The sequence below is a fragment of the Spea bombifrons genome, chromosome 5 (genome assembly GCF_027358695.1).
Source record: "Spea bombifrons isolate aSpeBom1 chromosome 5, aSpeBom1.2.pri, whole genome shotgun sequence".
NCBI classification, from domain to species: Eukaryota; Metazoa; Chordata; class Amphibia; order Anura; family Pelobatidae; genus Spea; species Spea bombifrons.
In genome coordinates this window covers 20,454,808-20,470,046 of record NC_071091.1, presented here as the reverse complement: position 1 = coordinate 20,470,046, position 15,239 = coordinate 20,454,808, and the positions used below count along the sequence as shown (strand labels likewise).

Genomic DNA, 15,239 nt, shown 5'->3' with positions numbered 1-15,239 from the left:
AATTTATTAGGCACCTACTTAGTTACTCTGTTAAAGTCAAGTCCTATAAAACAGACATTATTCCTTTTATTCAGATGTAAAAAAATACTGTATATTTTTGCATAACGTTGCAAACCCAAACCACTGTGATAACTGGCAACAATCATAGTAATAACTGTGAAAATATATAAAGAGTTTAAATGAAATGTACACTTCTCAATACTATTCTCAAGTGCCATGAATGCATTTTAATGATATTTTTTAAATGGAACGATTTTCAGATACAAAGGTAATGTAGCAAATACACACTAAGTTTATATCCTACTCTTCTACTTATTCATTATTAATGAGTCTGCATGCGTTTATAAACGGGAAATTTCAAAGAATCCTCAGTAATGCATAGAAAGGTCAATGAGTTTGGCAAATAAACCCACTAATTGTCATTGGTTTATTTCTTATAGTTGGAGGTTTAGTTAAAACTCCATTCCGAAGAACATAGACTATATGGACAAATATTGGGACACCTGTTAGACAAACAGGAACTTTGATGACACCGCATTCTAAATACATAGACATTAATATGTAGTTGGTCATCCCACAAGATGGACTGGCTTGCAACCTGTTCATCCAACAGGTGTTTAATGGGGGTGTGTGCGGGCCGGTTAGGTTCTTCCACAACAAACTCATCCAACTATGTCTTTATGGACCCTGCTTCGTGCACTGGGGCACAGTCATGCTGGAACAGGAAAGGGCCTCCCCCAAACTGTTTTAACAAACCATAACATTGTCCAAAATGTCTTGGTATGCTGAAGGGGATGGAGGTTGTGAGCCAGGCTTTCTTGTCCAACATCATTGCCTGACCTCACAAACGTTGTACTGGATGAATGAGCAAACATTCCCACAGAAACTCTCCAAAATATTGTGGAAAGCCTCCCTAGAAGAGTGGAATGATGTTATTACTGCAAAAGAGGGACCAACTACATATTAATGTCTATGTATTTAGAATGTGATATCATAAAAGTCCCTATTGGTGTAATGGTCAGATCTCCCATTACTTTTGTTCTTATAGTCTAAACTGGATAAAGCATGTGATGGACCTATCCACCTTGGGCCATGTATTTATATTGTCAAGGCATGGCTATTGTTGCTGCCTCTATATAGGGCTGTCAGAGGCAGCTTGCTGCTGATACTATATTAAACAGAAAGATATTATTTGCAGTAAGGGGTGTAAAGCTCTGGAATGCACTTCTTACAGAGGCGGCGACCAAAGGTACCGTACGGTAAAGGGTTTTACAAATGCACTGGATTGCTTTCTGACATGAAAGGGTACTTTTGGTTGATCAAAAGGGGCTGATTTGGAATTATTCTGGCAGTCGATTTTTCCCCTTTCTTAGCACAAACTGATGTGTGCTTAAAATAGGATTTTTTAGGATACTTTGAATATGGTGGAGTTTTCAAACATAACTATGTAATCCATGTATGCAAACAAAGAAAACATCAGTAACAATATTTAAATCCTTAGGTACAAAGACTATTTACACAAGCAGCCTCGGCTTTTCAATCATAACTCCCACAATTCCATTCCCATGACATATTATTAGGGTGGTCTGTTAGGTGCTATAATGACCTTTAAGCCTGGTGGTTCAGTTGGTGTGACTAATTGGTTGACTGGCAAAGCTAACCATAAAATCTGACCTGTCAATGTCACAGGGATACTTGAGATCCAAGAACTTGTGATGAAAGGTAAGCTGTAGAACAGGCAACGTCCAAATGGGATTCCACAACACTCAATACAATGCATAGTTAACTAAAAGCGTCCACAAAACAACACTGTGTTATCAATAGATATCGTGATGGGACACAATGCTTGAGAATAAGCCAAATATATCTTCATAAAAATACAAAATCTCTCTCAAAACATAAAAAAAACAAAATATAGATATGAACAGAAACACAGCACATGGTATACTATATTTTTCAATTGTTATTGAACTTTGTTACTTTACTACTACAAGGTGGCAGTATCGCATAAAAAACTATTGGAACTGCATTCAGAAACAATATTGCTAAATTATGACGAATTGTCTATCATGGGCCTATTTTCTACATGAATCAGTGAAGAAAACTTGTATTTATTTTTATTTATCCTGCTAGAACCATACTGCATAGTTACCAAATAGCAACATAGCATAGTTTAAAGTGAGGGTACCTGTATAAGGAAATGGAAAAAATAATATTGGGTTATTGTTATCACATATTTACAAAATTATACAACAATGTTCTATTAAAGCTGATGACAACATTAACAAACATTTCCTCCTAACTGCAGTTACTGGAGAGGAAGAGGTTAAAGTTTGGCCACTCAAGGAATACTTGTATGGACCCTAAAACTACAAATCAGTCAGATGTGGGAACTAGAAATCGTACAACATTTCGGCAACAACAAAGTATATGTCTTTGTGCTGACTGTACTACTGGGGATTAGATTAGGGTCAAGCTCCCATGACAGCACCTGCACAGTTATAAGCTAATATCCTGCATTAATCATATTCCATCCCAGGTTTTAAAAGCAAATAAATAGTTCTGAATGATCTTTGACCTTTGTTGCTGAGAAGCCTGTAGTTTGTCTTAATGGCAATGGGCCTCACTAATCTTTCACTCTACAAGACAAAATATATGATCTACTACCCTGACCCCACAGCTGAAGTAGGAACTTCACTCTCTAGGCTTCCCTTGGATAAAAAAAGGCCATATATCCAAGGAGAAAAACAATACACAGCATGGACAACCAACAACCAAGTTCAATTATAAAAGAAACAGGTTTTTCTAACTTGAAAGCCGTTACGTCCTAGCCTTATCTTAATGATTGAAACAGCTGTGTTTTTACTGTTTTGAAGCCTGTGCGAAGACAAATGACAAATTGTATGTGTTATGCCTTTTTGGAGTGTAGAACTATAGAACAAGATTTTATTACAGAAAAAAAAAATCTCTTTGGGAGTTTAAAAAAAAAAAAAAAATCTTAGCTAATGATGGTCACAATCGGTGGCATAACAACAGAGGTCACAAGTCATGCAGCTGCCATTGTACCAGCCACATTTCTCCACCTGTTGGGTCAGGTCCTTCTTCTCCTGGTCCCCATGAGTAGATGTTAGAACTCAGAGATTTCCTTGTTCCTGCACAATTGTAAGGTAAGAGATGTGAGGTCTGTGCCAGTCAAGGCATGCAAACCTGCTAGAAATCTGCATTGTTTACAAGAGCTTTTAAATATTTTGGGCTAAAATAGTATATTTTGCTTAAATGTTTTTTTTTTATGTTATGAGTTGAAAATATAATTTCAGTAATTTCCGATGTGATGGGAAATTCAAGCAGGATGCCAGGTTGTATTGAAAGATGATGGTCATGCCTTTTAAGAGAGTACTGAAGGCCATGGACATAAATGAGTGTTCTGGAGAGAGCCCAAAGAACAGCTAATATAGCTGGGCATCATTTACAGAATAAATATTAAGAAGACAAAATATAATAATAAAATAATAATGTATTTAAATACACAAATAGGTTTAAAAACATACAAGAGAAAAATATGTTTTACTGGAGGAGAAACTCTAAAATCAGAAAGGCTTACAACATGTGCAGGAGATCAGGCTGTCCCCAAGGTTATCTCTAGTCAAGGTGTACTATCTAAAAAAGAGCAGTAAAAAGAAGAAAATTGAAAATAATAAAAATTTTAAAAAGTGGGAAAACATTTAATCTTAAAAAATATAAAATTCAGTGTAAAAAATGTCTCCAAAAAGTGCCTCTCTCAGTGTAAAATAAAAAACTCTTGTTGTGTGTATATATATATATATATATATATATATATATATATATATATATATATATATATATATATATATACACATATCTATATTTATCTATCTATCTATCTATATATATATATATATATATATATATATATATATATATATATATATATATATATAAAGTGTACAATGTAATTGTAAAGTGCTCTCCAACAAAATAAACTACTATAGTTGGGGATGATGCTGGTCATACATTTTTTTCATCAGGGGCAGCTTTCATGCAAAAGTGTGTGTGTTTTACCTACTCTTTTATATGTTAGTCCTAATATCTATTGTTTTATAGTATAAATATGGTTTATATGGTTTACTTGCCCTGGAAAAAAAACAATACCACTTTAAGAGGTTTAAAAAATAAACCTATACGTTTATAATTGTATATGTTGGGTAAACCCTGAATTATGTGTTTCACTTTTATAAAGAATTCTGCAATGTTTCATACAATTAGCAACATTTAATTCTATAGTGACAATAGTTTTAAGAACTTTAATGTAACAATATGTGTTTTCTAAGGCATTTCCCTCCGATTCACAACCAGCAGGGGGAGCTACAATCCCCATAACATTGATGTAAGCCATCGCAACTCAATTATTATGAAACTATACTCATGGAATGTGCATTTTATATATAATATAAAATAACATAACAAACTATTCTATGCGCATTCTAAAATGTTCTACGTTCTACAGAGTAATCATGCAATTCAAATGTGATTCTTTAACAATGATTTTAAAGATGTGAGGGACATTGATGTGAGGAATTCTGAAGTCAGTTTAACCCTTAAATCATAAATGCTTGTTACATACCACCCTTCAGATCACTGTACCACATTAAAAAAAATATATATATATTTGCACATCCGTAGTAATGAAGCACATGCATTTACCTTCTCTCCACCCAAACTATATGTTTATATGAACCATTTGTTACCAGATGAAGAAGCGAAGAAAGGTTGCTCTGCTAAAAATACATCGAAGAAGTGTTAGAACTTCCTCATGAACAAACACACCAAAACGTGTTCTATTTTTGCTTCCCTGAGAGAGTTTAATAATTTTGCTATATTTGGCATCAACTTATTTGTGTGTTTAAAGAGCATGAAATAAGACTAAGTTACAATAAAGTTCAATATGCTACTGCAAGAGTGATATAATGACATCATCGCATAAAATGTAGATTTTGTCCAACTAGTATATCTTGAAACATAATAAATCATAATTAATTAAAAGTAGAATTAGAAAGTAGTTCATTAAATAATACACAACAGCTTTACATATCGTATTACAGAAATCAATGGATATTAAAAGAATAGCCTTTTCTATCAGAATGATGTTCTCATTAAGTTGGGTGATTCAGCAAACCAAGGATTGTAGTTCAATTGCAGAAAGATGAAAGATTTAATTGTTACATTTACTATCAATCATTAAATTAACGAGGGCTGAATCAGTTACCTGGGGAGGAAGTTGTATGGGTGGAAACGTCGTGAGTATAGACAAAGTTCAATCTTTAAGTCTAGCCAAAGCAGACACTTGTGTTGGGCTTTCCTCAACTAGATCCATGAAAAACAGAACTGGATCAAATATTGTTTAGTGACATAAGATGTTTTTTAGTCTAATGTCACAATTTTATTCATAAAATGCCAGTTGGTAGAGCAGTTTTCAGGAAAGTTGTGATTTAAACACACCAACTTTCTAATGCATTAAGAAGGACCAACCATAGTTGGTTTCTCCCACAAGGAATGCTTAGCTGGTCCTGCATAATGCATTGTTCTTATTCATAATACCTAGTGGGATATGCAAGTTCAAACTACAACTCTCCTGCTTACTCACCTGCCAACCTCCCACCTTAGTGAATAAACCACGGACTCTGCTTTTTGTGTTGTGGTTATTATCTAACCAGGGACCTCATATAAGTAGGTTAAATTTGTTTTGCCACCAGAGGAACTTATATTCTGAACTCTCCCTCCAGCAGTATCCAGTTAGCGTTACACGGTTGCTGTCAACCTGCCCATATGGACTACCTTCATCATGCACATAACATGATACCAGTAGATTACTTAAACATTAAAGCGAAAACCATTTAGGAGATACGTAGTTGGCAAATTGGGCCAAAACAGCTAATGTACCTCATAGATGGTGTGGCTGTAAATCCCCCAAAATATGTCCTGTGTGCATCTGATTACACATAGAAGCCTTGTGTGTACAATCATATGTGAGGCTTCTGATGGAGGAAGACAGAATGCTGCTAATCTATTGGTCACCTAAAAAGGTTTGGCGTGTAATCCACATATTTTATAACTATATATTATGGGTACATTTACTAAGGTAGGGTTAGAGTTTTTAATAAAAGAAGTGTTGTTTATGAATAGCTACACCCTTTAATGACCTGCCTAATACCGTATTTCCTAGATTATAAGACGACCCTGATTATAAAACGACCCCCCAAATCTGAATATTAATTTAGGAAAAAAAGAAAAAGCCTGAATATAAGTCGACCCTATAGGAAAAAAGTTTTACCAGTAAATGTTAATTCATGTAAACTATTTTTAAAAGCTACTAATAAAAGCTATGATTGAGAAAAATATTTTGGTTTTATTTCCTTCTATTTTCCAACCTGCCCCCCCAGTTATGCACATCTGCCCCAGAAATGCCTTATACCCCCTATATGCCACTGAGCCCCATGATATGCCTTTTAACCCTCTATATGCCACTGTGCCCCATGATATGCCTTTTGACCCCCTATGTGCCACTCTGCCTCCAGAAATGCCTTATACCCCTACATGCCACTCTGGCATTACGGGGGTTAAAAGGCATATTATGGGGCAGAGTGGCATATAGGGAGGTGTAAGGCATTTCAGGAGGCAGAGTGGCGTATAGAGAGTTAAAAAGGCATTTCTGGAGGCAAAGTGGCATTAAGGGGGTTAAAAGGCATTTCCTAGAGCACTCTGCCTCCAGAAATGCCTTATGCCCCCCATTTAACACTCCCCCGCCCCCCCCCCCCCGACTTACCGGTGCTTCTGACTCCCCTGTCATGTAGCCGGGGCAGCGTGTAGAACTTACGCTGCAGTCGGAAGGAGCCGTGGCTAGCAGCGGGGGTTGTCTGCGTCCATCGTGCAGACCTTCCCCGGCTGTCAGAGATCAGAGTTCCCCACACCAGTGCCGTGCCGGTGCCGTGCCAGTGCCGCACTGGTGCCGGGAACTCTGATCTCTGACAGCCGGGGAAGGTCTGCGCGATGGACGCAGACAACCCCCGCTGCTAGCCACACCTCCTTCCTGCTGCAGCTACACGCTGCCCCGGCTACACACCGGGGACTTAGAAGCACCGGTAAGTGGGGCGGGGGGGAGGCTGACAAGAGGATCCAGGTCCCCTGCAGCTGCGGGGGATCTGGATCTGAGTCGTCTCATAGTCAGACCTATTTGAGGTCTGATTATAAGACGACCCCGATTATAAGACGAAGGGTATTTTTCAGAGCATTTGCTCTGAAAAAAACCTCGTCTTATAATCAAGCAAATATGGTATATAGGTTTACATTGGTAAATTGTAAGGTGTTATAAGGATGTCATCTACATTTAAGTATATGAAATGTATTAAAAGTTCATGGCTTACCAGTGAGTATGGTTTTAGAGTTGCTGCTTTGTACGTCTTCAATGGTCTGACTTTTAGTCAGTTCATGAAACCCACTATGCTATATTTAACAAAAGAGATTACCAGTGCCAATACAGTTTGCCCTCAAATTGAATATTATTTTTCACCAGTCTCAGGCTATTGTTAATGCCCAGTTCTGATGGCAACCTCAGTTTGTGTAATCAGGCTGTAATCACAAAAAGAATGCATATAACACAGTTCATAAATGCATGCTGTTAATGAGGTTAACTACTAAAATACAAAAATAATTGAAAAGATATACAGCTTTGTTTTATACCTTTCTAGTTGGAGAAACTTAGTAGCCCAGGCCTTTAATTATGACGATTACTGGTAAAATGAAATGTTTCACATCATCAATTAATTAGTTATGATTTATATGTAGTATATGCTAGAAAAATAGCACGTAGCTGCCCACACAGAAAGATTGTAAAGTATCTTGTCTTACCCAATTTTCTCCTGGACTTTGAAATATGAAAGCAATCCCTAAAAAGACACATTTTCATTGAAGCTTACTGTGCCACGTGCCCTTAGTGCTGAATCCTTAGCGAAATGCAATAGGCCAGTTTTTGCCCCTGTATCTCTCCATATATTGCATAAACATTATTATTCCAATAATAATGGAGAACATATTTCAGCCTAAACCCAAAGTGCATGGAGCTAAATTTTTGTCATAAAACAAAGTCTATTTGTAAATGCTTCAAACTTTTCTTCTTCAACAGAAATAGAACAAATTGTTTATAAAAGTCTAAATTTAGATCCAAACAGAATCTAGCGGTTGGAACTATGATCAAGAATCTATGAAGAAGTAGCTCTCAGACAAAAGCATGTAACTACCATCAGGGTCTCACGCCAGTTATAGTCCACAGAAAGGAAGTATAATCTATCTTTAGACATGTACTGATTTCCATTTATTTCCATATTTCTTATGTGCATTCTTTTATACATCCATCAAATGTGATAGACTTGCAGGTGTCAGCGTTAGAAGACAACACGACGCAGCCTAGTCTAAGGAATCAACGATTCATAAAACCCCGTCTGTTTGGACGTGTCAATATTACTATGAGTAATAAGTAGGCTTGACACAATTGTAATAGGATGTTAAAAATATATACAAAAATGAACAATTTTATGTAGAAGAAACTATGAAATTGCATGAGAGTGCAAGGGAACATTAGCACAGATGGAAATTCTGCTACAAAAGGGCCCGCTGGGAAAATTAGTTTTCTTTAATTTGCAAAAGTAAAAAAAAAATACCAAAACATATGTTAAAATGTAGTGTTAGTCAAAACTTTTTCTAAGTAGGTCAAATTTGTTATAAAAAGATTTCGAATATTCAGTGTTAAATTAAAAATGGCTGTCGAGAAGCAAAGGTGCTAATCACTGTTTGAAAAGTAAAACAAAATAATCTCTTATCGTTGTATAAGCACTGAACTAACCATATTGCCGTAGTTATCAAATTTACATACCTATAGGGGAATGAGGCCATCGCCTAGTGAGCCAAGTGGCAGGGGGCACCACTGGGTGTCCATATAGAGCAGGGTTGGTAGCACAGATTTATAATATCCCTGATACCTTCACACTAAGATAAGATATGCAATACTGAAAGGAGCACATTTACATATTCTGTTTTAGAGCATGCCATTTTAGGTAGGTGGTTTGCATTCACCTGGAAGCTATCAGGGTTTTTGCTCCAGTCTCAGATTCTGAGCTTACTCCTTCCTGTTCTGCACTGCTGTGATCATATTTAAGACTTCCATTGCTTTTGCTCACAGTATGTTATGGTTGATATCCCTGCTTGAACGCAGGTGGCTCAGTTAAGTGTATATTTAAATAATAACAGTCAAGGTATTAGAGTCACTACATAGAATCTTCAAACAGTTAATATTCCAAGAGTTTTAGGGTCAGCTCATTTAGAAAGTTCCCAGGTATGATAGTTAGTGGCTTGGCTGCCGACTCTGACAACCACAAGAACTTAGGTGTTCACGACTTTCATTATGTTGTGTTGATCCAAGAACTCAGACTATTATAGCATCAGACTAACATACTATATAAGAGCTAACAATATGTAAAAATAGATCATGTCCAGAATACTTTATTTTTTTAACCAACTAAACACAATTTTGCTTTGATAAAAAAAGAGCAAGTGAGCAGCTGGACAAAAATCTTTTGGAGTAAAAACAAGCATATGTGTGATCCTAGAACATTATTTTCTATCACTAATAAACATATTGCACTTCGTTCGTATTAACCGACCCAGCGTGTCCTACGGAAACCTTAAGAATTCATAACAAGTAGAAATGCAGAACTTGGCATAAAAAGTAGCGACATGATATTACTGGAACAAAATAACGAACTTCACTTACCGTTACAGCATTGCATTGTTCTGTTCTACAGTTGTTTCTGCTTTGGAATGATTCAACATGTCACATTGGTTTATGATTATATTCCTGGGGAAGATAAAGCCCAACAGGGGGATGTGGTTTCATAACCAATTTAGTCAATCATTTTCATCATTTTTGTGGTAATCTATAAATGTCCAGCAATTGTTCTGCCTTTTAAAGAGTCTTTAACATTTGTATTTTAAATGTGTATTTTCAAATGTGAATCCTCAGATAATTAGACAAGCTGGACACCAACTAGTGCACTCTAGAAAATACTATATTATCATTTTACAGCCACTTTTATAAATAATAATATGGGGAAGTGAAAATGAACAAATGTTAATGTCTGTGATGGAATAAATGATTAGGAATAATAAACTTAATATAGTATAATAGATCAAAAAGCCATATTGGCCTTGCATGAGCAGAGCTAATAGTGTATCGACTATACATTAAATATTAAAATATAATATAGTATACAGTCTGCAGGAGTCAGCCAAACATCATTATTATTTGTGAACAGAAATAAAATAACCCCTACAGCTCTGCTCGTTACATTTAAGAAATACTTTTCCATTATATCCCTAACTGAAGAAGAAAAAAACAAATGTGTTATTTTATTTTTCCCACTAAAATTTTTATCACAAATAATTAAGTATGCAAAATATCACAATTGAATATTATTTCTGGTAAGGGCATAGAAATGATGTACAATAAATGGAACAGCGCCTTTAATAACTTCCAGAGATACGTCCTGCCTGCAGTTCAAATTACTTTTGGTTGTCCTTTTATAAGACGCATGTGGATTAAATACATGATATAAAGGCAAAAAAAATAAAAAAAATTCTTGATACAAGATATAGCTTCCTGAATCTGGTCAGGAACACATAAATTACTGTTGAATAAATTCCCGTCCTGCCATCTAAGTATGATTTATGGCATACTTTAATATTTTCTATGTGTCCATTAAAAGGGAAATGGGAATTAAACTAAATAAACCAAATCAATACCTTTCTAAAAGTGGTGGGTACTTAGAGATGCATGTGATTACATTGTTCAAAGAGAAATTGCAGATTTGATATCTTGTGACAGAGTATAAACCCTTGCAACAAAGCTAAAATGAATAAACGTATGTCCCTTAATAAATTATTAAGCCCAGATAAAACCGATCTGCATTAGGTGTATGATTAAAGAACAGTTTGTATCCTGCTTTAATAATTCACAAAGAGTTTCAAAACATATTAACATTTACACACGGTACAAATTAACAGAACACAAAAGCCGTATGTATGTGCTGTTATGCCTTGGATTCCTAATAATTATTTCAATAAATAAAGGACACTTATACTTTAGGGTGTAACCACTGACAAAGACTTTGTGGCCCATCAATAGCTACTTATGTAATGGAATAAGGCATTTCAAAGAATTACACCTTTGTCATTATACGCAAGTTACCTAGTATTTTAGCTTTTTTTGCATGCAAAGCATAAAGAGATTCATCAAGATCCTCTCTATTCTTGTGTTCCGTTTCCTCCATTCCCAGCTGTATGCCTTACAGGATATGTGTTCCTTCAAATGCATGTTCAGCTGAGCTCATCAAGATCACACTGGGGATGACTAAACAGCTCTGGCGCTTTAAGGCCAGCAGCGCACGTGCAGCCACGTGTTGAATTTAAATGTTTGCACTGCTGGCCTTAAAGCGCCAGAGCTGTTTAGTCATCCCCAGTGTGATCCTGACGAGCTCAGCTGAACATGCATTTGAAGGAATGCATTAACCTGTATCCAGCCAGCAGCCGCACAATGCAGGACCAGATCTTCTGCTGGCACATTACTAAGGCACCACTGGTCATTGGCCCGGTGTGCCAGATGGCTACTCTGGGCCTGGTACTCATGCACAGGTAATTACTATCAGCCAGCTCGAGCACTGGCTCATGTGAGATCTCCTGCTTCCATTGATTTCAAAGGGAGTGGATTCCTGCTAGTGATTGACAGCTAAGACTTGCCTGAATCGTGGGGAAAGGTGCCAGCTGGCTTTAAAGTGCCAGGATGACCTAGTTATCCCCACTTTGGCCCTAACTGACACACCAAATTTAAGGATCCAAATTGAAATCTACTTATTCTTAGAACTGTCAAATGTATCAAATATTTGAATCCAGGCTACAGTGTGTGATGGAACAGAAGGTGGCAAAGGCTTGACATTTTTTGAGACATAATTTATAAATAATACTGAACCAAAGCAACACCCTCAGAGTAGGAAGCACTGTGGTTTGATTAAAGAACCGAAAATAAATGAGAATTAGGAACAGCTAAGATTAAAGGAGGAAGTGAAGATAGGAAATTATGAAGACTCACCTTTAGGTGCACAATTTCAGCCCCAAACCTTCTGTATCATCCAACCAAGACACATGAACTTTATGTGGTATAGCTGAACTGATCACAAAGAACCTGCTACCTTCACTATTCGCTCTTTGGTCTGACTAGTGGTGCATGTTGAGAAGGTAGTATGGGTTTAGCATTCTTCCACATCCTCTTATATACCCATGCAAAAATCCCACCATAGCATATTACCATAGAATATTGTATGTGCAATTAATTTGGCTGCCATCATCTTCCGCTTCTCATTCTCATCTACATAACATGCCCCTCAGGTGTTATATTTTATAGATAACACGTTTCCCTTAAAAAAGGAGCAATAAAAATGAATAAAGATGGGGAAATAATAAAACCAGAGCCGAGTTAGACGCCAGTGGTAATTTATGCAGTGGAAATATTGAACATTCTAAACACCTTTTAGAAGGAATTATTAAGATGGAAGATCTTCTGAGAATACGGTATTACCATTAAATACATATTAAGAATTTTTCTTCCTACACTTACTGTAACCACTGTTACAGCTGTACTAATGCAAATGGAGAGCCGTGATTTGTGAGCTTAAGTTGTCTGCATTCTTGCACATAAAATGAAGCTCCTGCATCAGGTGAGGCAATTTATGGTCCATCTGCTGTTTTTAAATTAAAAAGTCCATCATCTTGTCGCAGCTTCTGGTATCACCGTATAACATGTCTTTAGGGTGGCATTTTATACTTTCAGGAATAGGGAGCGTGGCTCCTACTGAGGTGGGTTTTAACTGGGGAGAGCTATGGCCAGAGCATGTCACTCAAGAACTGCTTATCTACATAAACATACGCCCACGTTGACCACATACAGCCTTTTTGTTAGTCCTTCCCATCTCTATGAGGTATTGGACTCGTATCCCCTTGTATTTTACTATTCTGAAGTTAAATGCTGCATGAATGTTAGTGAACAGGGCCGACCGAAGACTTAACGCCGCCTGGGGCGAAGTTTAAAACGCCGCCCCCCCGCCGACGCCGGGGGGGGCATTTTAAACTTCGCCGACGCCATAATCTACGATCCCCCCCCCCGGTACTTACCTTTAAACAGTCCTGCGGCGAGTCTCACTGCTCTGCCACGGTGCCGGCTTGTAATGCTGAGTGCCGGAAATTGACGTCACTTCCGGCGCTCTGCATTACAAGACGGCACCGGGACCGAACAGGGAGACTCGCCGCAGAGGAGAGAGAGAGAGGGGCGCCGAGCGGGTAAGCGAAAACCACTCGGCGCCCCTCTCTCTCCTCCGCTTCAAATAAAAAACAAAAAAAAAGCGCTTGGGGCGGCAAAGTGCCGCCCCTTCTAAAGTGCCGCCTGGGGCAATTGCCCCAGTCTGCCCCATTATAGGGCCGGCCCTGTTAGTGAATATACAAGTTGCTTTGCAAGTGTTGGTATTCAAGGACTTGGGACTTCAGTGGAGTATGGTCAATCCAGTTAACTTTTCATTTGACTGACACCTTTAACATTTTGTCGATAGACCCCAATGCACTCTTCTTTTAGATATTTAGTTTAAAATTCACCTTATTGGTGCTGTGACAGAGCCAGAATTATCTGATCAACTTCTTGCCATTAAGTTCTCCTTCTCCTCACCTCATCCTCACATACAGTACCTGATCTAAACCATTCAACGCTTAATAGGTCAGACTTAAGTTAATGGGGAGGACTAATCTTGGTGGCTGTTCTCTTGTTTATGTAGAAGTTGGGTTTTAATATGTACATACTCACACCTGGGAACTGCTAGGCTCTGGCTATCCCTCCCTCTAAGGGGTTACTGGTGACATTTGTGGGCGGGACCGGTGATGCTTATGGGCAGGGATAACCCCAAACACTTTGCATAGGGGTGGGAGGGGAAATGGGCGGAGAGTGAGGCGTGCTTAAACGCTGATCCTATAACCTGGAAATTTGGCACCATGACCCGAAGAACCTGTGAAAAGCCACTTCACCCTGACTCTCCGGGTGAAACCGAGTTCATTGGAATGTATATACTGCTTTTACTTTAATACATAGACATCATTACAAAGATATATTTATCGTATTAAATTGTAAAATGTAGAATTTGAAACATCTACCTTAAGACATTACTAGTAGTTTAATTGTGAAACAGAAGAAGAATGGTAATTGTCTTCAAAACAAATATAAAATCAATTAACATTAATTAACTTCCAAAATATTCTGGGTTTCTTTTTTTTTGGTGGAAAAGGGAAAATGTTTAACTGCATCTAGTGGCGAATTTACCTTTGGGGCCACCCTAGGCTCAACCTAGGGCAGCGCTCCCAAACCCCTGCACCTCCCTGGTCAGCACGCCTTAAAGGTACAGCAAGCCGGGATGTGACATTATCTTAATGCTGTGCCAGCATAAATGGTTTGGGAAAGATATCCGTAACTGGCCCTTTGAGCAGTGGGACACCAGGGGACCTGATCGCCCAAAATCTCCTCCCCGGTTTTGTCCCCCTGGACCTGCCATCCTAGGCCTAGGCACCCAATTTAACAAATTATTGAATAAACCTCAGTTTTAATAAATCTGCAGATTAGCAAGAACAAATGTGGAACATCCATACTCCCTGCTGTTCCAGAAGAGTTTGTGCTCAATGTTTTATATGTATTCCTTGGATATGGAGCACTTATGCTCAAACTAGATAGGGACTGTAAAGTGAAAATAGTAGACACCAGTAAAAATTCCTTGAAGTTCTAGTAAGACTTTTATATTGTAAGCACTGACTGGTCACTTAGCAATCTCCTTGCAGGCTTCAACGAGACAGACTGCTTGACGCCACAGTCTTAACATGTTACTGTGTAAAAAAAATCAATATGTAACAAGAAAAATCACATGGCTCACCACTGAATTTATTTGCAAAAATGGCAATATAAATTGCATCAAAATCACATCGGTATCATCTAGTACACCAAAAGAACACCATTATGAGATATTGATTGATTTAGTATTGATGTCAATACTTCTTAATCAAAATCTACTCAACATTTCAAAGCATGGTGA

The 15,239-nt window shown here is 37.6% G+C and overlaps 1 protein-coding gene across 2 annotated transcripts in view; it reads right to left on the bottom strand.

The window, feature by feature from the left end:
- HDAC9 (histone deacetylase 9) overlaps positions 1–15,239 on the bottom strand; it is a 212,562-nt gene that overhangs the window by 159,592 nt on the left and 37,731 nt on the right. Inside the window, exon 2 of one of the 2 annotated variants that reach the window (XM_053468114.1) lies at positions 9,842–9,925. The exons of the other annotated variant lie outside the window; for it this stretch is intronic. Coding sequence (XP_053324089.1) covers positions 9,842–9,857 — 16 coding nt within the window. The 5' untranslated portion in view covers positions 9,858–9,925. The remainder of the gene's footprint in view (positions 1–9,841; positions 9,926–15,239) is intronic. 2 annotated transcript variants of the gene reach the window in all.